This window comes from Protopterus annectens, chromosome 1.part1, assembly GCF_019279795.1.
Source record: "Protopterus annectens isolate FY-2018-M chromosome 1.part1, PAN1.0, whole genome shotgun sequence".
Classification (NCBI taxonomy): Eukaryota; Metazoa; Chordata; order Ceratodontiformes; family Protopteridae; genus Protopterus; species Protopterus annectens.
Genome location: NC_056726.1, coordinates 1,748,111,886 through 1,748,134,359, shown reverse-complemented (window position 1 = coordinate 1,748,134,359; position 22,474 = coordinate 1,748,111,886). Strand labels below are relative to the sequence as shown.

Sequence of the window (22,474 nt, the reverse complement as noted above, 5' to 3'; positions counted from 1 at the left end):
AAACAAAGCCTTGAAGCAGAAAAAGTTAACAAGAGACAGAATTGATTATCAGCATCACAATGCTTATCCTCCAGGTAATAGGCTGCAACATACTAGGCCTGGTAATACTCATCTACAGGGTGAGGGGGAACAGTTGAGAGTTCATTCTAGTAGCTTCTTTTTACCGGATTGTGAAAACGTTGTGATGCATGACAATGGTTTTGATGAGGAAGTTTTTTTGGAACAGGTTCCGGGCCCTCGCAGATCGGAGAGACTTATGAAAAAGGACCAGAGGTCCACGAGGGTGGACAGACGAATGGAGGGCAGGGAACGAGGTCTCCAACCGAGGAGGTTTCAGTGACTTTTATTAATAATAGTGATTGTTGTTTTGAGCCAAAACCTGCTGACGTTTTAGTGTGTGTCAACAATGGGGGGGTACTTGTTGTGATGAGTATATGTTATTACAGGATGCATATGGTAATGCAACTGATGATGATGCTTTGAATGTGGAATATACTGTTACTCTGGGTGATGTATGTGAACAATTGTCGCCTGTTTTATTCTGTGACAACATTGGCACTAATGATGAAGTGATTGGAAACAGCATGAATTTAACTCAAACTGGACTATGTGTTGGTTGTAAAATTGTAAAGCAGCAAGGTTTTTTTATTTACAATTACACTGATATCGAAGTAGGGGATGTGCATTTTCAATTGTTCACCAAGGGTATTAGTTTTGTACCAAGTTTTAGGTTGGATGTTTCCCAGGTTTTGATTAACATTAAGCTCTTTATGAGGAGATTGAATTTGGAGATTTATTTCCATGACAGAAAGGATGTTTTTTCACTAAATGGCAACCCCATTAATTCTGGACTTAAAAGGAAAAGTACGTTTATCCCACCTAGTACAAATGAAATTTTAGCTTTAGAAAGACTGGTTGAGTTTGAGGCTAGAAGGATTTGTGGTGGGAGAAACACATCAGGTGATAACCTTACCCCACATGAGAGATTGGTTCTTAAAGAATTGAGATCTAATAACATTAGGTGTATGAGACCAGACAAAGGTGGGGGGATGGTGTTGATGAATAAAATTGATTATTCTACATCCATGATGGTTTTGCTTGAGGACAATAGCACATATACAAGGGTTTCAATTAATGAAATTAATGTTGCCTATAGAGGAATTGATTTGTTTTTATTAGATGCCCTGTTTCAAGGTGATATCACGGAATTGGAGTTTGATTTTCTTTCTGTTAAATACCCTGTTATTCCATGCATCTTTGGTATCCCAAAGGTGCATAAGGGCACAGAACGGTTACAATTTAGGCCGATTGTGTCAGCTAGGGGTTCAAAGACTGAGCCCCTTGCTGCATTTGTGGATGAACTGTGTAAAACAACTTTAAGTGATGTGGCCCATATTGTGAAGGATTCATGGCATTGCCTTGAGAGATTGAAGGTCGTGGGAAATCACAATAGGTCCTTTTGTTTTCTAACAATTGATGTTGTTAACTTATTTTCAGTCATTCCACATGGGGAGGGTTTGGAGATGTTTCGGGATAGTTTGTTACTATGTCCAAGTATTGACAAGAGTAAAATAAATTTTATTTGTGATCTGATGGAAATTATTTTGAAAAATAATTTTATTAGATTTGAAGGGGAAACTTTCCAGCAATGCTCTGGGGTTGCAATGGGGGCGAGGTGTGCACCCATTTTTGCAAACCTCGTGTTATTGGCATGGGAAAGAGCTTTTATTTTTCCATCAAGATTTTGTGCGAATATTGTGCTCTACAATAGGTTCCTTGATGATTTGCTTATCTTGTGGGATGGAGATGAGTTGAGTGCAATTGATTTTGTTGAATATATAAATTGCACTACGAGTTTCTTGAGATTTACCCATGTATGGAGTGTAGAGAGGGTAAATTATTTGGACTTGACCATCTTCAAGGATGGTGATGGTTTGGCTAGTACCCTGTATAGGAAAGATAGTTATTCTAACTCCCTTTTACATTTTACGAGTTGCCACCCTTATCATCAGAAAAGAGGGGTGGCTAAGGGTCAAATGGTACGTATATCAAGATTGATAAGTGATGAAATATTATTCAAACAGGAAATGTATAAACTCATAGGTATGCTTCTGGATAGGGGTTATCCACTTAAACTATTACTTAAGGTAAAGAGAGAAGTGGTAAGGAAAAGGAGTACAGCTTTTTCTCCTATCCTTAGAAGTAGTTTGGAGGTTACGGTTGATGTGCATCAGCATGGTGCTGTTAAGACTTTGGGCCTGGAGGGACCTTGTCTCATTCTGAAATATAATGAGAAGGCCTCTGATATTGCTACAGCTTTACGGGATGCATGGAATCATTGTTTGGATAATACAACCAAGGATATTATTGGGAGGGCACCTAGAATTGTGTTTAGTAAAGGTGAAAATTTGAAAAGAATTCTTGAAAAAGTACCTAGAGTTAGGAAATCTAAGATGTCCAAGTGTGGTAATTGTAGGTGTTGTAGGTTCATTAGTGAAGGTGCGCATCTATGTGTAAAAGGTTTTGAGCGTACATTACCCTGTCCGGGTTTGTGCAATTGTAACACAAAGAATTTAGTTTATGTTGCTTCATGTATCACGTGTGATGCATTCTACGTGGGTATGACCACACGTAGACTGCGTGATAGAATTAGTGAGCATATACGTAGTTTGAAAAAGAAAGATCAACACAATGCTTTGTTTCTACATAGTTGCCAATGTAATGATTTTAAAAAATTTTTATTTTTTGTCGTAGACAGGATTTATGAAGACCAGGGGGGTGACATTGGCAACAAGGTGGCCTTGTTGGAGGTTGAATGGCAGGTGAGGCTTAATGCCATGAGATTTCCTGGCATTAATGACTATATATCTATTAAGCCAGTTTTAAAGTATAAAGCCAGTTGCATATAATATAATTTATGTAATCCATGAATTAATATATATATATATATATATATATATATATATATATATATATATATATATATATATATATATATATGGAAAATGTTTTTTAAAGAAAAGTTTTCTTTTTTAATAGTATGTATTATGTAAATTAAATTAAATAATGTAGATAGGTTATATTGTGATTTCTTTTATGAATGACAATTTTCTATGTCAATGCATTTGTTGTTTTTTAGTTTTTAGTTTTGTGTAATGTGTTTTTAAATATGAGAGCAGTGGGGTTTTGGCTCATTGGTGTATTTGAAATATGATGTCATTAATTGATTTGATGTAATTATTTAAATATGGTGCTTGTTAAGTGTAAACCGACTCTGATGATGCCTTTTTAGGTGAAAGCGCTTAGTCGGTGGATGTGTGGATATTAAATTACATTCCTTATAGTTTTGCTGGTCCTGAGTATCTTTGGGCAGTTGTTGCTGTCATTACTTTGGTTCTTTGTTAGGGATGGCCTACACCTTTCTCATCATGGATTCTGTATACTGGCCAAGATTTTTTCTTCCTTTGTAGTGCTTTTAGGCACGGTATGATTCCTCAAATTACCTACATAGGCAAACAAAATCAAGTCTATACAAAGGTAGCACTGCTCAATGCTATAAGACTAAATAAGAAGTTGCACTTCTTACAGATATTACTAACTCTTGAAAATATAGATTCTGCATAGGCACTGAAACATGGTTTCAGAACAGTGACAGCACCTTCAAAATGCAGGGTATAAATTAGACCCAACCCCAAAAATTATGTTGTTATTGAAGGGAGCGTGTCCATATTCCTAAGAAGCCAATTCACAGCAAGACTGTTAAGTCAGGACAACGACCATGACCTCCTCTATCTTTCTCACAGTAAATAAAACTCCATACTAAATCACAGCAAACTACTATACCACCTCTCATTGTCATCCGGAGCCCATGAGGCATATCGAAAAAAATTGACATCTCTGCCTGTCAAGCCTAACACTGTCTCTTAGGAGACTTCAACTACCCTTCCATTAACTGGAAAACTTATACCAACACAAATAAGTATTCACAAAAAAAGATTCCAAGACTTCATTAATATCAACCCTTTAGGCTAACTGAATCACGTCCCAACTAAGGGTTCAAAAATACTGGACCCAGTTTTCATCAATATAGCCCCCTATGCTCAACACACAGCCCATCACTCAACTCTGACCACTGTTCCATAACCCTCACAAAAGGGACAACACAAGTTACCACAAAACCCTTCTTTCTTTAGAGACTACTCTAAGGTAAACTTACTTCATCCTACTGATGACATGATGGATGATTCCCTCTCACACACTTGTCACCTTTGTGGACAGTTTCTATATCATCCTCAAAGCATACATTGAGGTACTGGTTCCCATAAGACACAAACAATGCCAAAGTCAGAAAAAAACCCTACTGGAACCCTAATATAAACTGTGAAGGCTGCCAGCCTAGCTAGATAGAATTCTGTAGATAATTCTATGTCGCTGTAAATATTAACATAATCCACAGGCTTGTTTTTTTCAAATGTAAGAAAATTAAATGCAAGAAAACTGTGCTATATGCTAAACTTCAAAAATGTAACTACTGTGCACCCTACTGGAAGACGGCTCTTAAGTAAAGAATTACCACTGTGTTCGATCTCAAGCTTAGAGACAGCATGTCTGGGCTAGCAAATTCTTTAATTTGTTATTAAGACAGAGATACTTACTAGATTTTACATGTAAAAGTGCATTTTATTGCTTTGGCTTCCTGGCCAGGTGCAACTTAAAGAGAAATGTAAATTTTGAGTTTGTTAGCCTGGGAACTAAAGGAGAAGTGATAAAAATTATGTAATGTGAAATGACTCCGCAATATTGGTTGTTATCAATTTAAGATTTTCTCAGAGAAAAACTGAGCATTTTGGATTTTGTCTGAAGCTAACATCAACTCACCAGCATGTTGCCTTGTAAGTAAAGTTATTTAGGACATAGTTTCTCTTAGAGTTGGATAGAAATTTAGCCAGATTAGTCGAGCTGTTTTCCATATTTATGTCAGACTATCCTACAACATTGTTTTAAAGTTCCTGTGATTTCTGAATTCTTTATTAGCACGGTGTTGAACTGATGAGATTTGTCTTGTATTTTTTATTATTTATTATTAAATATTTTTAAACCTTTCAACTGTGGTTCTTTTGTGCAGAGATAATTTAAGCTCTGGATAGTACTTGCATGTATTTGGTGATACTGTCCAAGCCACTCCAATAGTCTTGCTGCTCAGTCACACTTACTATTTGGATAACAGTAACATTACACAGTGAAATTTGTCACCCTATGGGAAGGGCCTAAGTAGCTGATAAGAATAGTTGGTGGCAGTCATTACTACCTTATAGCCTGGTAGGAGGGGGCATAGCTGGAAAACCTTTGCCAGCCTTCCCCAGGAGTGTTGGTGTGTTTGTATATAAACCAAATCTCAAAGTGTGTGCGTGTCAGCTACTTGCGTAGGGACACGAAGCAACGGTTGGACAGAGGTTATTGGAAGTTTTGGCTTGACTACTCGGCTGAGATCTGAACCCTAGAGCTGTGCCAGTGGGGAGTCTTACTGGGGATCTGGAGAGAAAGGGAGAAACCAGGCCCATACTGACTGTGATCTGTGTGTTCTTAGGGGACATTGTACTTTATTGTGTGTGTATTTGTTATCCCCCCCCAATGTGCACATCCCTCACTGGTGCTGGTGGTGAGGACTGAGGCTCCTTTGATTACTGGACCAGAGTGCGGGCATCACATATTAACTGTTTGGCAGTGGTGGGATATCCATATCAAATATTGTTTGATAGTGGTGAGTTAACCATATCACATACTAATTGGCTTGTAGTGGTGTGGATGGTGAATTCTTGTAGCTTGTGTACAGTGATCACTGAAAGTGATTTTGTGCTCTAAATCAGCCACACAGTGAATACTGTGAGTTCAGATCACAAGTGTTTTATTTCATTTGTTAGCATAGTCAGTGAGACCAGGCAAGCATGTCAGCAGAGGAGTACAGTAAGCTGACAAGGAGCCAGCTGGCTGAGATGTGCCACGCTAAAGGACTGGTGCATGGAAACTGGACTAAAGCAGACTATTGCAGCTTTGGTCACAGCTGCATCAGAGAATAGCAACCAGGACGACGATCAGACTGGCCATGGAGATGTACAACACTCAGAAAATGGACAGCTCAACCTTTTGGCATAGGCCTTGAAAATCCATCTGGAGCTAAAGAGACTTGAGTTGGAGACCAGGTGTTTGGAAACAGAAGCAGCAGAGAGATGGAGTCTTCTACAGGCTGAGGAAAATGAGAAACTGCTGCACCTGGAAGCTGAGGAGAAGCAGAGGCAGCCTGAAAAGGAGATGCTGACTCTTCACCAGTGTCATGGAGGTAATGGAGAAGGGAGTAACCAGACCAGCACAAAAGGTCAGTAAATTTCTTCCGCAGTTTAAAGAGAGGGATAATTTTGATAGTTTCATTCATAGGTTTGATAGGGTATGTAAACAGTATGATGTTGACCATAGGCTCTGGGTATGGTTCCTGATCCCCTTACTGCATGGTAAAGCTGTAACTGTGCTTTCTTAATTATCTAACCGTGAATTTGTTAATTATACTGCTGTTAAGAATTGTTTGCTAGAATTTTTAAGCTAACACATGAAGTTTATAGGGAAAAGTTTTGTGAGTATAGGCGCAAGGCAGAAGAAAGTCTGTGTGAATATGTTACTGACCTGAGTACTTATTTTCATAGGTGGGTGAGTGGATGGCAGGTCACCACTTTTGTAGGGCTGGCAGACATTTTGGTGAGGGAACAAACCCTTAGCACTCTGCCTGAGGATGAGAGGATCTGGTAGACAATGTGCTACATCAGACGAATTAGGAAAGAAGGGAAACCTATACCTAGCAAGCAGGGCATCACTGCACAGGAAAGGGACACCCAGTACTGCTCATGGTTCTAAAAGAACCCATGGTGGGCAGTCCAGACTGCTCCAACAGAATCTAACAGTAGCAGGGGAAGCCACTAGTTCAGGTACACATCCAGGATCTAGGGTTAAATGCTTTGAATGCAACCAATGGGGCCATGTGGCATATAGATGTCCACGGAGGCAAGGTGGGGAACAAAAGGTGAGGGAGCTATTAAGTGGCAAGGACAAAATGCCAACAGTAGGTTGTCTTGAGACAACAAGGGTACCAAACTACCAACAGAGGTTATATCCTATCATAGTGAATGACAAACAGGCCATTGCTAAGAGAGAGAGACAGCCTCTAACATAACCATTGTGAATGTGATGCAATGGTTACAGAGGAGCGCTACTTGCCTGGGCAGTCTACTCCACTCAGAGGTTTAGGAGGGACTCCATTTCCAAATACCTTTGGCTAGGGTTCACCTTGACTGGGAGGGTGGAAAAGGAAGCCAGCAAGTACGTGTGTTTGAGGATATCCCTGTTAATGTCCTGATAGGGAATGATTTTGATAATGCAATACCATGTGCTCATGCAGTTACATGTGGTCAGGCTTGGAGACAAGCATGTGGGCCTGGTAGCCTGGAGGAGACACAGTCAGACCGCATACTTGCAGCCAGGACTGGTGAGGTGGTTACTTTAGGGAGGGAGCTACTCTCTTAGCAGTGAGACTGGAGGTAAGCCACAGCTGCTTGTGGGTACTGATGGTCCCATGAACAGAATGACTGCAAGGGTAGAGATGAGTAGTTGTACCCAGGCTGACAGTGAGACATCACTTTCAGAGGATGCCAGACTTCCGGTGGAAGGGGAGCTGGAAAGGGGTTACAAAGAGAGAGTTAAGGCAGGCTCACCACTCAGACCCTACATTACAAGGCATGAGGCAGGTAGCTAGTGAGGCACCTGATTCTCAAGGGAAGGGGGAATCAGTATACTGGAAAAAAGGGTTAATGTATAGTGTGTGGACCCCTGAGGGAGGACAAGAAGGTGAGAGAATACAGCAGTTGGTAGTGCTTAGAGCCTACCATCTGACCTTTCTAGCCATAGCCCATGATATTCCCTTTGCAGGTCATATGGGCATAAAACGTACAAAGAGATATATTATGCAGAACTTCTATTGCAGTGGAATCTCCACAGATTTAACAGAGTGCTGCAAGACCTGTGAGCAGTGCCAAAAGGTAGGCAATGCAAGAGACAAGGTGAGAGCTCCTTTGATGCCTTTGCCTGTGACTCAGAAGCCATTTCAGAGGGTAGGCTATGGATATTGTGGGGCTTCAGTGTACCCCAAATTCCACAGGGAAAAAGTATATCCTAGTGGTAGTAGATTATGGTACAAGATACCCATTCAGACATGGCCTGCACCTGTTACCAAAAAGCAGCTGAAGGCATTCTTAGGGACAGCAGGGTACTACAGAAAGTTTGTCCCCAGTTACAGTACCATAGCTGCTCCCACTCACACACCTGACATAGCAAAACAGGTGAGATAAGGTAGTGTGGACCCCAGCATGTGAGCAGGCATTCCAGAAGCTTAAAGAAGCTTTGCGAGGACCTTCTGTGTTAGACAGTCCCGATTACAGCAAATATTTTGTTGTGCAGGTGGGTGCTTTGAATCATAGGGTGGGAGCTGTACTTAGCCAGATTTCTTCAGAGGGAGAAGAGCACCCAGTGGTTTATTTCAGTCATAGGCTTCAACCCAGGGAGAAATGCTATGCAGCTGTAGAAAAAGAATGTCTAGCCATAGTGTGGGAACTACATAAACTTCAGCCTTATCTGTATGGAAGGAAATTCACTGTAGTTACAGATCACAAAACCCTAACATGGTTACATCGAGCCAGCCAGCAAAATGCCAAGTTGTTAAGATGGAGCCTAGGGTTACAGGCATATATGTCAGTGCAGCACCGCAGTGGGATTAGCAATGCCAATGCAGATGGGCTCTCAAGAAAGGGAATGGGGTAAGGTATACTCAGATGGACCTAACCCTCTTCAAGCAATGTTTCTCAAGGGTCACTTGAAAAACTAGCTTGAGTTCTCGGGGGGGGGTGATATGTGAAGACTGATAGCCCAGCTAGATAAAATTTTGTAGATAATTCTGTGTCATTGTAAATTCCCAGGCTTGTTTTTTTCAAATGTAAGAAAAAAGAAGTTATGTACTCACCGTAACGTTCCATGTGAGTTTATCTCACCTTTATTCTCACTGAAGGGTTCGGAGCGACATGGCCGTTAGCAAAGCTCAAGGTTTACAAGTAGCTCGAGACCAAGCACCTTATCCCCATGATGCACTGTTGGAATTACCTCAGATCTTGTTTGCTGCGTGTATATATAACCCTGTAAGGGGTGCACTCACCAAGAAAGAAGTAGTAGTATTGAACAACCAAGATGATACTAGCCTCTAGGTCAACTGTCAGCCAGGAGGGGGATGGAGGGAGGGACGTGAGAATAAAGGCGAGATAAATAACTCACATGGAACATTATGATGAGTACATAACTTCTTTATGCAAAGTTGTTAAATCTCGCCGTTTATTATCACTGATGGGTAGCGTCCCTAGCACCCACAATCTTGGGTGGCTCACGGGAGTGCATTTTTCAGGACCGTAGAACCAAAAGAAGACCTGTCCCTGGAAGCTTTATCCACTTTCTAATGATAAAGGTATGAGGCTTAGACCAAGTGGCTGCAGCACAAATGTTATCAAGGGGCAATATGGCTTGAAAAGCAGAAGACGTAGAAATGGCTCTGGTTGAATGAGCCTTTACTTTGTGTGGCAAAGGTATGTTAGCAGTTGCATGAACAAATGAGATACAATCAGATAACCATTTTGAAAGGGTTGTTTTAGCCACTGGTCTACCTTTTCTGGCCTCCAAAAAGGATATAAAAAGTTGATCTGATTTCCTAATATCCTTAGTTCTATCAAGATAAAATCTGAGCTGTCTGTGCATGTCAGGTTTGTGCAGCATGTATTCTAATTTGTTGGAATGGTTGGGAAAAAAAGACTGGCAACTCAATGACCTGACTGATATTAGACTCAGAACAGACTATAGGCAAAAAAGAGGGGTTTGTTCTGAGAAATACTCTATCAGCATGGAAAATCATGTAAGGAGGTCTGATAGATAATGCTTGAAGTTCTGACACACTGAGGGCAGAAGTAATTGGCCACCAGAAAAATAGTTTTCTAGGACAAAAATTTGAGATCACAAGATGATGCTGGTTCGAAGGGGGGAAGAATTATTTGAGATAGCATAAAATTCAAATTCCAAAGAGAATAAGGGGTTTTGACAGGAGGCCTCATGAGAAAAACCTTAGATAACTTATGGGCCATAATATCGAACCCATCCAATCCAAGGTGGAAATTTGATATGGCAGCTAACTGTACCTGAACTGTGGCAGCTGCTGCTGCTCCTTCCTTAAAAATCATTGTCAAAAACTCTACAATGGATGACAAAGGAGCTCGGAAAGGGTCAATATTTTGTATGCTGGCCCAGATGGAGAACCTTTTCCACTTACTGGAATATAGTTTTCTGGTGGATGGCTTATGAGAAGACAATAGAATTTGTCTTGTCATCTGAGAGGGAATGAAGCCTGGCTATTTGGGGAAGTGGATCAGCCAAGCAGTCGGCTTTAGAGACTGCAGTGAAGGATGGAGGTCCCCTGACGGGTGTGTCAGGAGGTCTGGAACTGGGTCCAGGATCCATGGATCCTCCAGCAGATGATGGTGAAGAAAAGGGAACCAAATCTGTCGAGGCCAATGGGGGGGTTATAAGGATAACAGTCCTTCCCAGCGACTCTGCTTTCTGTGAAAACCTGGGTATCAATGGAATTGGAGGGAATGCATATAGGAGACCCGGAGGCCAGTCGTGCATGAGTGCGTCTCTCGGTGGATGTCCCAGAGGTGGTATCAGGGCAAAGTAGCTTCTGCATTTAGTATTGATGTGACTGGCAAAGAAGTCCCAGCAAGTCTGGCCCCATTTGCAGAAAATCATGTCCGCAACGTGTTGGTCGAGAGACCACTCATGAGGCAACAAGATTGCCCTGCTCAGCTTGTCCGCTATCATGTTGGATTTCCCTGGGATGTGCGTTGCTAACAGAAAACACTGGGATGACACAGCCCATTGCCATACCCTGAGGGCTTCTCGACAAAGGGGGTAAGACTTGATTCCGCCCTGTTTGTTCAAGTACCTGACCACTGACATGTTGTCTGTCTGAATTGCAATTGTCCCTAGAGGAAGAGAGTCCTGAAAGTACTGCAATGCCCGAAGTACTGCTCTCAACTCCAGAACACTGATATGTAGATGTGACTCTTGATCCATCGATGTGTCTTGGGCAGTCTTTCCCTGAAAATGCCCCCCCCCCCCTATCAGGGAAGCGTCCGTGGTCACAGTGGCCACTGGGGGGGGGGGGCACAAAGGATTGTCCTATTGTGACATGAAGAGACGTCAAACACCACCGTAGGTCCCTCTTGCAAGAGTTTGTGATGAGAATCATATGGTTCATTGCCAGTTTCTGGTAAGACCATTGAGCGAACAGAAGCCATTGAAGAATTCGCATATTCATCCTTGCGAGTGGAATGGCTAGAATTATTGCCGCCATAAAACCTAGTACCTTCAAGATCTCTGCAGCTGTAGCTCTGTTCTTTGACACCAATGAGTTGACGTGTTGGCAAAGAAGTGAGACCCTTTCGACTGGAAGACGTACAGTGGTGGTTGAGGTATCTAACTCTGCTCCTATAAAGATGGTATGCTGCGATGGGGACAAGGCAGACTTTTCAAAGTTGACTGTAATACCCAAGTGGTTGCAGAGTGTCAGAGTAGATTCTGTTGCCTGAATTGATGCCTGATGGTGGCGGTAAGGAGCCAATCATCTAGGTATGGAAACACCTGGAATCCTAGACACCTCAGGTGAGCCGTGACCACTGCCATGCATTTGGTGAACACTCTGGGGGCTGTAGTGAGACCAAAGGGCAGGGCTTGAAACTGGTAGTGATTGGCTCCCAGCTGGAAATGCAGGTGATCTCTGGAGTGTCTGTCCATCTTTATGCGGTAGTACACGTCCTTGAGATCGATGGGAGCACATCCAATCGCCTTTCCCTAAAAAGGGAAGAATGGCCTGAAGCGTGACCATTCGGAACTTCTCTTGTTTTTTACAAATTGGTCGAGTCTGCTGAGGTCCAAGATAGGTCTCCAGTCCCCTGTTTTCTTTAGAACCAAAAAGAATCTTGAGTAAGTTCTGAATCCTGCTTGGTCTGCTGGGACTGGCTGGATAGCTCTTTCTTCTAGCAACTTGCGGACCTCTATAGTTGCATGTCCCCTGAAACTGGGTGGAACATCCGGGATTTTGTTGACAGGAGTGGTAGGGGAAGAGAACGGTATGAAATACCCTCTGGAAATTATGCTTTGTACCCAGGTATCGAATGTTATGCTTAGCCAGGCTTCTGGGTACAAAGATAAGTGACCCCCGACTGCCTCCAGAGCCAGACAGCCGGGTCTCCATTCAGGAGCACTGGTAGGGCTGACCAAAGAACTGGCCTCTGTCACCCTGCTGTTGCGGACCCCCCTGCCGTGCGGGCAGTGTCTTCCATTATAACCCCCTCCTCTGCCTCTAGAGGGGGTTTCACCACGTGCGTCCTGAAAGGCTCCCCTGGGCTTTTCGGAACCACATCTTTCCACCCTTAGGGCCCTTGGGATAGGGCCGAGTAGGGGTAGAAAAACGGACTCCGGCGGCGGATAGAGTATTTCCTTCCTGCTCACACCTGGTTAGAGTTTCCTTTACCTTGGGCCCAAACAGGGATGAGCCATCAAATGAGGTGTTGATAAAGGAAGACTTGAAAGGCTCCCCAAAGGAACAGAGATGCATCCAGGCTTGTCTTCGCAGAGCAATGCCTGAACTAGAGGCCCTACTTGAACCATCAGTTGCGTAAGATATGAGACGCATGGACAAGTTCACAATAGAGTTTAGTGTAGCGAGCTGGGTGGTAAGTTTGTCGGAAATCCCTGCAGCTACCGTACCCTGGAGAGTATCTCCTAGCTCTTTCAGGAGATCTCTTTGTAGTCTGGTAAAATGGATTAAATAGTTCAGTGATTGAATGGAAACAGTCACTGAACTAAACATGCATTTCCCATCTATCTATGATCCTGGAATCTCTGTTAGGAGGATGGACAGATGAGGATGTCTCAGACATTTCCTTTTTGGTGGCTGCTGCCACCGCCATGGCATCAACAGGCACTTCCTTAGTCAAAAAAGCTTTGTCCATGGGGGCAGAGATGAACTTATTTGGCTTCCGAGGGACAGGTTCCATGGCCTCTGAAGACTCCCACACCTTACGAGAGATCAGCTCCATGAGCTCATCATAAGGCAGAGACACCCAAGAGGTGGAAGGTTGAGACTCAAAAGCCTTCAAGAGCACTGACTCGTCCTCAGTAGGGCTTTAGGACTGCCAACCACCCCTCTGATTAAGGATCTCTAATATCTCCGCAAAGGAGACATCCTAAGATGGGGATCGAGGGGACCCTTCTGACTCATCCAAGTCAGTGTTAGATGTCAAAGACTCCTGTGGAGAGTCCAAGTGCCTCCTCTTGCACAGTCTCTTCCCGAGTACCTCCTCAGCGGGGGCTTCTGGGGAGGTCTCAGAAGAGCAGGGGGCACCCTGTGGGGCTACTTGAGGCTCAGGGTCTCTACGCTTGGGTTGACCGGTAGAAGGAGTGGACACAGGCACTTGAGGGGAAGAGGAAGCCAGACTTGATGCTGATGATGTCTTTGGAGACAGGACTCTCCTCATGGCATCGAACGCATCATGACTCAGACGAGAAGGGGTAGACTGATCCTCCCGCACTGAGGACATGGGCTCAGAGTCCGAGGTAGGAACAGAGCTCATCCAAGCCGAAGCCCGGAGAGGACAAGTTGGCACCGACAAATCGGTATGACCATCTTCTCCGGACCCAACAGGTGAGTGTCGGCTCCTAGAGTCCCCAGTCGGCACAGAGGACTTCCGAGTAGATGGAACTGATAACACCAGAGCAGGTCTTGGCTCCACAGGCTCAACAACCATCAGGTCTGCTTCCTCCTACTCCGAAAGTCCAGTACGGCTCGGAGGAGGAGCAGTCAAGTCCGGGGTAATGGTCTGCGGTTCAGACGAAAGTGCCGGAGCCGACATCAATTTGGCAAGGCCTGATGCCCGTAAAAGCTTCTGCACCAACCAGTCCATATCCAGATCTGAGAGGCTGACAGAAGACTTCGAGGAGTGCACTGAGGGTGCTGATTGAAGCAGAGGAGATGAGGGAACCTCAGAAACCGGCTCCAAAGCTGTGAGCTGGCTCCGAACGGAAGGGACACTCTGTTCCGAAGGCAGTGGAACCAATGACCCTACACCCTCCATTTTTTTAGTCTTTTTAGATAACTTGGAGTCACCTGAAGATTTGGATGACTTAGAGGACTTACTAGCACCATCCTGGTCACCCAGTGCTTCTGAGAAGGGGTGCTGAAGTAAACCCCTATCCACCAATTTCCTCCTCCTCTCTAAAAGTACCCTGGAAGAGAAGGAGTGACAGATGCTACAAGAGTCTTGGAGGTGTAATGCCCCCACACAATAGACACACTGAACGTGCCCGTCAGTGAGTGACATCTTTTGTCCATAATCCGGACATTTTTTTAAGCCAGATTTAGGATATTGCTTCTCTTTCTCTTCAGACATGCTTTTAAATTTAGACAAATTTAAACAAATAGAAAAAACACACTGTAAGCAACTATTGAAATAACTACTGACTAAGAATTTAGTTAAATACAAGGCAAACTGCTAACTAGAAACACTTTTATAGAAAAAACAAAGCCAACACAGGGCACTTATCTAAATCTATATAGAAATATATATATAAACTATCCTAACGAGAATGAAAGTCAAGACAAAGTTTTTAAAACTTGCAAATAGTTGAATCCTTCCAATAAAATTGGTCTGAGCAATCTGGAACACCGAGATTTGTGCCGCAGCAAACTAGATCTGGGGTAATTCCAGCAGTGCATCATGGGATAAGGGGCTTGGTCTTGAGCTACTGGTAAACCGTGAGCTTTGCCAACGGCCGTGTCGGAGCTGAGGATCGGCTCCGAACCCATCAGTGAGAATAAATGGCGAGATTTAACAACTTCACATACTATGTTATATGCTGAACTTCAAAAATGTAACCACAGTGCACCCTGTTGGAAGAAAGCTGTTAAGTAAAGAATTACCACTGTGTTTGATCTCAAGCTCGGAGACAGCATGTCTGGGCTAGAAAACTGTTTCTATTATTAAGAGAGAGATAATTACTAGATTTTACATGTAAAAGTGTATTTTATTGCTGTGGCTTCCTGGCCAGAGATATCTTTCTGTTAGACTGAGAACTAAAGAAGTGATAAAAATTATGTAATGTGAAATTACTCAGCAGTATTTGGTGTTATCAATTTAAGACTTTCACAGAGAGAAAGATTGAGCATTTTAGATTTCGTCTGAAGCTAACAACTCCTCACCGGCACATTGCCTTGTAAGTAAAGTTATTTAAGACATTGTTTCTCTTAGAGTTAGATAGACATTTTGCCGGATTAGTCTAGCTGTTTTCTATATTTATGTCAGACTATCCTACAATACTTGAGATGCGAAGCGTAGTTACCAGTTAGTCAGTATCACCATAAAAAGCAAAAAGTATACCAAGTACTGTATCAAACTTCCGTGGAACAATGGCTTGAAAACTTGATTCAAGAGCAAAACTTCAGAGGAACAATAGCTTGGAAACCTTCAATGACAAACCAAGCGTTCAACAGAGTATATCCAAGGTAGTTTATTCATATAAAAATCGGCAAGCGCCTTCAACTAGGTCTTCATCAGGCCGTTCTTTATTTGAATTAACTGTTGACTCCATCTACAAGCAGATAGCTTATTTTTGTATGCACTGACTCGCATACTGGCGTTGAATAACAAGCCTGCATTGCATTTACTTGCTTTCTTTGTTATACGACTTTGGATATATCCCGTTGAACGCTTGAGGTGCTGAAGAGTTTTCAAGCCATTGTTCCACGGAAGTTTGATACAGTACTTGGTATACTTTTTGCTTTTTATGGTGATACTGACTAACTGGTAACTCTATCTGTACGCAGCTAGCGTATTAGTGTACTTGTGTGTTATACAGACTGCTGTTGATTGATACGCATACTGTGCCACCACGCCTGCATCTCATATATTTTTTCTTTAACTATTTGGAAGCACAGGAGTGTTGGTGAGTGTAACCTTGCAGTTTTCTTTATCCTACAATACTGTTTTAAACTTACTGTGATTTCTGAACTCTTGATTAGCAATGTGCTGAGCTGATGAGATTTGTCTTGTGTTTTTATTATTCAATATTTTTAAACCTTTCAACTGTGGCTGTTTTCTGTAGAGATAATTTAAGCTCTTGGAGAGTACTTGCATGGATACGGTCCAAGCAACTCCAACAGTCTTGCTGCTCAGTCACACTATTTGGATAACAGTAACATTACACAGTGAAATTGGTCACCATTTGGGAAGGGCCTTATAGTAGCTGGTATTAGTGGTTGGTGGCAGTCGGTACCACCTTATAGTCTGGGCAGAAAGGGGTCACAGCTGGAGAACCTGTGCCAGCCTTCCCCAGAAGTGTCTGTGTGTTTGTATATAAATCAAGCATTTAAGTGTATGTATGTCAGCTACTTGGACAGGGACACAAAGCACCGGTTGGACAGAGAGAGTGCTGGAGGTTTTAGCTTGGCCACTAAGCTGAGATCCGGACACTACAGCTGTGCCAGTGGGGAGTCTTACTGGGGATCTGGAGAGAAAGGGAGAAACCAGCCCCAGACTGACTGTGATCTCTGTGTGCTCTTAAGGGAAATTGTACTTTACTGTGTGTGTACTTGTTATCCCCTCAATGTGTATGCCTCTCACTGGTGTTAGTGGTGATGACTGAGGCTCCTTGATTACTGGGCCAGTGCGCGGGCATCAGATAAACAAGCTTTAGAGTAAGAGGAAGAAACTCGTAGCCTGTAAGTGCAAACTTAATAGCCAGTCATCTAGAGGAGAACTTAAAAAGATCGACAAAGAACTCACAAGCAAAATCAAATCTTCCAAAAGCAAGTATGAATTGAAAATGATCACCAACAGCATTCAACGGACAAACCAATGATACAGGAAATCACACTCCAAAAATAAAATCCAGTAGCTTTATTAGATTTAAGTTACCGCTTTCGTAGTGAAACTCACTACTTCTTCAGCTCATCTGAAGAAGTAGTGAGTTTCACTACGAAAGAGCTAACTTAAATCTATTGAAGCTGCTGGATTTTACTTTTGGAGTGTGATTTACTGCATCATTTGCTTGGTCCATTGAATGCTGTTGGTGATTATTTTAAATTTTTTTTGTTCCAAAGGACCATTTGTTCTAGCTGTGACCATTTGTGTGATGAACTGAAAATTGCCTTCTATGCTAAGAACAGTCACAAAGTCTTTGCCAGCAATGTCAAAAACCTTAGAAGTAATGACCAACACACACACAGCTAATACATAAGAACACAAACACATCTACTGAAGACATAGTCAACATATTAGTGGGCAAATTCAGCTCAAACTTTTACTCCCTTACCTCTCCCTAACTTTCCCCGCATATTAGTATACTCGCATCACCTCCTGTTATCATTTCTGGGCAAGTCCTGAATGTTCTCTATAAAGTTAAAAGCATCAGCTCAATGGGTCCTGACAATGTTTCTTGTAATCACCAGATACTGCCTCAGACTTGCAACTAAGTCTATTCAAGTTCAGCCTCTCCAATGGACTCTTACCAGTGTGTGGAGAACTGCTGTAGACATCCAGCAAGGGGGGTGGGAACCGCTACTGATCACAGAAGCTATAAACCTAAAAGCTTTTCCAGTCTTACCTGCAAAGCAGTGGGCTGCATCACTATGGAACATATTAGCAAGCTGTCTACAAGCCCTGGATCCAAGCTAGTTTGGGTTTATTAAATCCACATCTTGCCTCTTAGGTTCATTAGTTCACAGGCAAGTACTAGGCTAGCTGTCCTTGTGGGCCACTTTAAGCCAAACCAATTTCCATCAAAGGTCAGAATCCATCCCTGTACCTTGTTTCTGTCAGGTAAATACCTTAACCATTATGCCAACCCTTAACCCTACCTCAGACCTGGTGGGCCTCTTTGAAAAAAATCACTGAAGCATTATATATAGGCAGATCTGTTCACACTGCCTTCCTGGACCTGGCTAGGACCTGTCACACCATCCCACATTTTGGCATTATTGATAAGCCAATGAAACTAAAGGTAAAACCATATGTTACCCACTGCACAGCAAACTGGCTTACAGACAGAACCTCATCTGCTAAATGTTGCAGGCACACTCGCATCAAAAAGAGTATTACCAGCAGTGGCGTCCCAGATCGGTCCTAGGACCACCTCTGCTTGGTATTTACTTCTGTCTAACATCAATGGCCTGTGATTGACCACATTTGCAAACAACTGCAAACTCTGATCTGTCAAACTTTCGTTCGGACTTTCAGATTCTCCAGGATGGCCTAATATGTATCAACAAGTTTTGCCTGGACCATGGCCTTAAACAAAATCCCAATAAATGCAGCAATGTGTACTTTGGAAAAACTTGGGCACCCATACACTTAACACGTGACAACCTTTTGAAAAGTGACTCAGTCATATGGGACCTAGTCACTTTTACTGACAATAAACTGCCCCTTGATTACAACGCATCCATCATTGTTAGGAAATCCTTTTTTTCTAACCAGACTGATTAACAGGAGTATATTTTCAATGTCTAAAGAAATAATCATCAATCTCTACTCCTTCCTTATCAGGCCCACAGTAGAAGAAAAAGGCTCTGGTATTTCATATCTGAATTTGGTGATTACGCATGGAACCTGGGGAAATGGTGGGAAGGTGTAGAGGGATCCACTGACAGACCTGTGCGCACACACTCACTCTCTGCACATGGAGTACTGTGCATTTGTGCTTAACTCAAGTTGAGCAATGATTCACATGGACCTTGTTCGGACTTGGCCTTGGAGCACCGTCTTATTATGTGACTTGTGTAGAGTCAACACAGTTCGGTAAATGGAGGCCTAAAGGACCAAATTCCAGCCAACAGAAAGTAGCTGACCAAAAGTCCATTATCCCAGTCCTCTGTATCAACTGCCAGACCAACTCTGAATAGTTTTACCTACTTTTACAATACCTTTCAACAAGGTTTTGCAGCCTCTGTACTGGACATAAGTATGCACCGAACACATTCTCCTTCATAGGGTAGTAAGGCAGCCTTTGACTCCCCATAGAAAAAAAAAAAACATTTAAAGTCTCAGCTTCAAAACAAAAATCATTTGATCAGTCAATTTCATCGAAGATTCCATTTTTATATTTGACAGCAGAAGGAAGGGAGGGGACTATAAGTCTCTCTAGTATTCCCTTTTAACAACCTTTACATTCTACCTCTCTTCCATCCCTACTGTTCTTTTTCCCTTTTTCCACCTGACCCTGTGGATTCAGTCTATACCATCTATTTTGGTAACCCATTCAATAGGTTCACAACCCCTTTCTATAAAGAAATACTTTTAGACAGCACATCCAGGAAGTAGTTAGTCTCTAGAATCACCTCCCCCTTCAGGCTTCCTGTTCATAATGACCCCTTCATATTTTCTTGTCATTATCTTGTAAATCAGCATCATGCCCCCCCCCCCCCCCACACACACACACACGTATCTTTCGGTTTCAAGTGACAGGAGCTCTAGCTCCTCTAGCCTCTGGTCACATTCCTTCACCGCCAGCCCATGGATCTTTGTGGTAGCTTTCCTTTGAACTCATCACAGCAACCTGATGTCCTTGTCCTTAGATGGTCTTCAAAAGCGCGTGCAGTAAAGTGTGGTCTAACAAAGGCTCCAAACATTGAAAGCATTACCCCTTTGCTTCTGAAATCTAGCCTAGTGAGGATACACCACAATGTTTTGTTTGCTTCTAGCACTGGCCCTTCACTCTGCTCTCACTGGTCTAATCAAGGTGTGTTTAGGTTACAGCAATTAAATGTCTTGAAGCACAACAGCTATAAAGCTTGACTATCAAGTGTATAAACCAGTAAGGGTTATGTTGGGTAGATATTCAAATTGCTATATGCCTCTCCATCAAAGATATGTTGCAGTTAGTACAACTCACTCCACTTTCCCCCTTCAGGAAGGGCTCCTCTAACAGTCTTCATTACATCTGAGCAAAATCTTAAACAGCTGTAGACTAATATACAGCACTGAACAGGACTTATCTGTAACAAATTGAGTGCTCTACAACCAGTAACAAAGCAGTTCACTTAGGACTGCAAATGACAGCAAATACAAAAGATACAGTCATACAACACACCTGCAAAACATTTATACCAGCTCCCTCTCCAATTAGCATTACACACACACACACCAGTACCTACTTGTCTTTCCAGTGATGATGACCATAGTGGCCGCAGATATCTTCAATTCCAGTCAGCAAGTGATCTAGAAACTGAAAGGCAGATTGAAAATAAATTAAGTCAGGAATACTTACGACTAAAATGTTGCATCTAGGCCAGCATTCTATTTGGCATAAAAATCAAATGAGAATTTAAAATGCAACTATACACACCGTGACAAGCTACAGTCACAAACACACAAAACTTTCTGAAATAATTTTTCAGGTGATAAGACAAGCTTGCATCCTGTTCTGAGGGACAGAAACTGTAGTTTGGTGCCAACAATCACAGACATGTACCCTAAACAAAGGTTACATGGACCTAAGTTCTGTAGAGGAAGAAATCAAAACATTGCAGGAGGGAGAGAGAGGCATCACTGCATTAACAACTATTCCCAAAATGAATCATGTTAACCAGTGTGGCAGCGCAGTAATCAGGATGAACTACATCACTCAGTATGTTACAGTTGTAGTGTCATTAAAATATATAGCCATGCATAGGAAAGACTAACAGAACCTAAGGACACACATTTTGCTATCAGAGAAGTGGGGAAACAACATATAGAATAATGTGCGCAGTCCTAGGGGGTTTCATCTGACAAGGATGCACATTATGGACTGTTTAAGTGCTGAAAGAGCTGTCACCCTTCAATGTCCTGGGACTTGCAAGACGGCTGCAGACTTAGCAGTAGGTTGATTAGAGCTCTCCCAGTGTGAAAACTAAAAAAAATAGTTATTAATCTTGATAAAATTCTGTTATTGGATAGTAATTACTCTGTTTAGATGCCAGCAAAGAAGAAATCCAGAGAAAAGAGAAAATCAATCAGAAAAGGAGAAAAGCTCTGACTAGGAAGAAACTTGCAGCTGTTCAGTAAAAAAGTTGTGCAAGTTTCAGCTTTGGTACATGAGATGGCTCCAAGTAATTTAGATGAAAAAATAACTAAAATACACTGAGAGGTGGTAATAAGTGGGACACTAGAATAATGTATTGAGTCAAATGGTAAAAAGGTGGAAACACAAACGTTAAGTTGTTATTCAGATAAGTTGATAAAAATGCAGAAATCAAAGTTTATAATGAAGGAAAAACTAGCTGAACATGAGACTTCTCAATAAGAACTATTTCAGAAAATAGTTGTGTTAGAAGACAAAGCATTTACAGAAAACTTGAGATTTTTTTGCTATACCAGAAAAACTGTAAGCCTGTGTTAATTTTACAGAAGCATAAATAAGCAACTGGACTTGTATTCAACAGCAGGATTTGTTAACTGAGAGGGCACATAATGTATATGCTCAAATTCTGGCCATGAAACCTATATAACAAAAGATGCTATTATATCAGCAGAGACAGCTGCTCCTAACAGGACTGTGGTAAAATGGAACACTATTAAAAACTGGTCAGCAGAGTATTAGTGGAAAATTATCTGTACATCAGGCAGAAAAGGAAGTTTATATCAGCAAACAGGGAACATTGAGAGGCAAGTGCAAGATTCATGTGGCACCAGCTGACTTCAGAAAAAAATTACCTGGAGGATCAAAAAACCTATTGGCTACAGAAAAGGTTACGGAGGAAATTAAGTTCAGCAAAGACTGCCTCTCAGTCTTCTGACAACAACAAAACCCATGCAGAGATTTTGCCAATAAAACCTTCTCCAATGATCCAAAGGGAAAATGCTTGAGCAACAGAAAAAAAAACTCAAGAGCTGGCAAAAAGAATCAGGAATACCTTGGATTTGGACCAGACATTGGCAGGATGAAATAATCAGGAAGACAACTAGTAACAATGTGAAAGTAGTGAGTATGTGGGAGCAGTGAAAAGACTCAATCTCAGTGTATGTAGTTTAGGAACATGAAATGTGGTTCTGCAAGCAGTGATTGAAAAAGACAAAGTCTGTTGTGACCAAGTTCAATTGGTGGGAGAACTATAAATAATAAACCCCACTTTATGGAATTAACATTTAGGACTGACTAAGGGAACCATAGGCAATAACATTTTACTCTTGTTAATATACGAATAAGAATTTCACAATTTTTAAAATGCATGTTATGTTGTAAAGTAGTTCTGTGCGGTACACAGTCAGAAGAATTTTAAACATGAGGTGGAACAGATGCATCAGTG

At 42.1% G+C, this 22,474-nt stretch overlaps 1 protein-coding gene across 1 annotated transcript in view; it reads right to left on the bottom strand.

Moving 5' to 3' along the window:
- Nucleotides 1-22,474, bottom strand: part of SLC9A1 (solute carrier family 9 member A1) — a 1,681,881-nt gene that overhangs the window by 537,344 nt on the left and 1,122,063 nt on the right. The window contains 1 exon segment of the mRNA XM_044084290.1: nucleotides 20,342-20,412. Within this exon segment, the coding sequence (XP_043940225.1) occupies nucleotides 20,342-20,412 (71 nt within the window).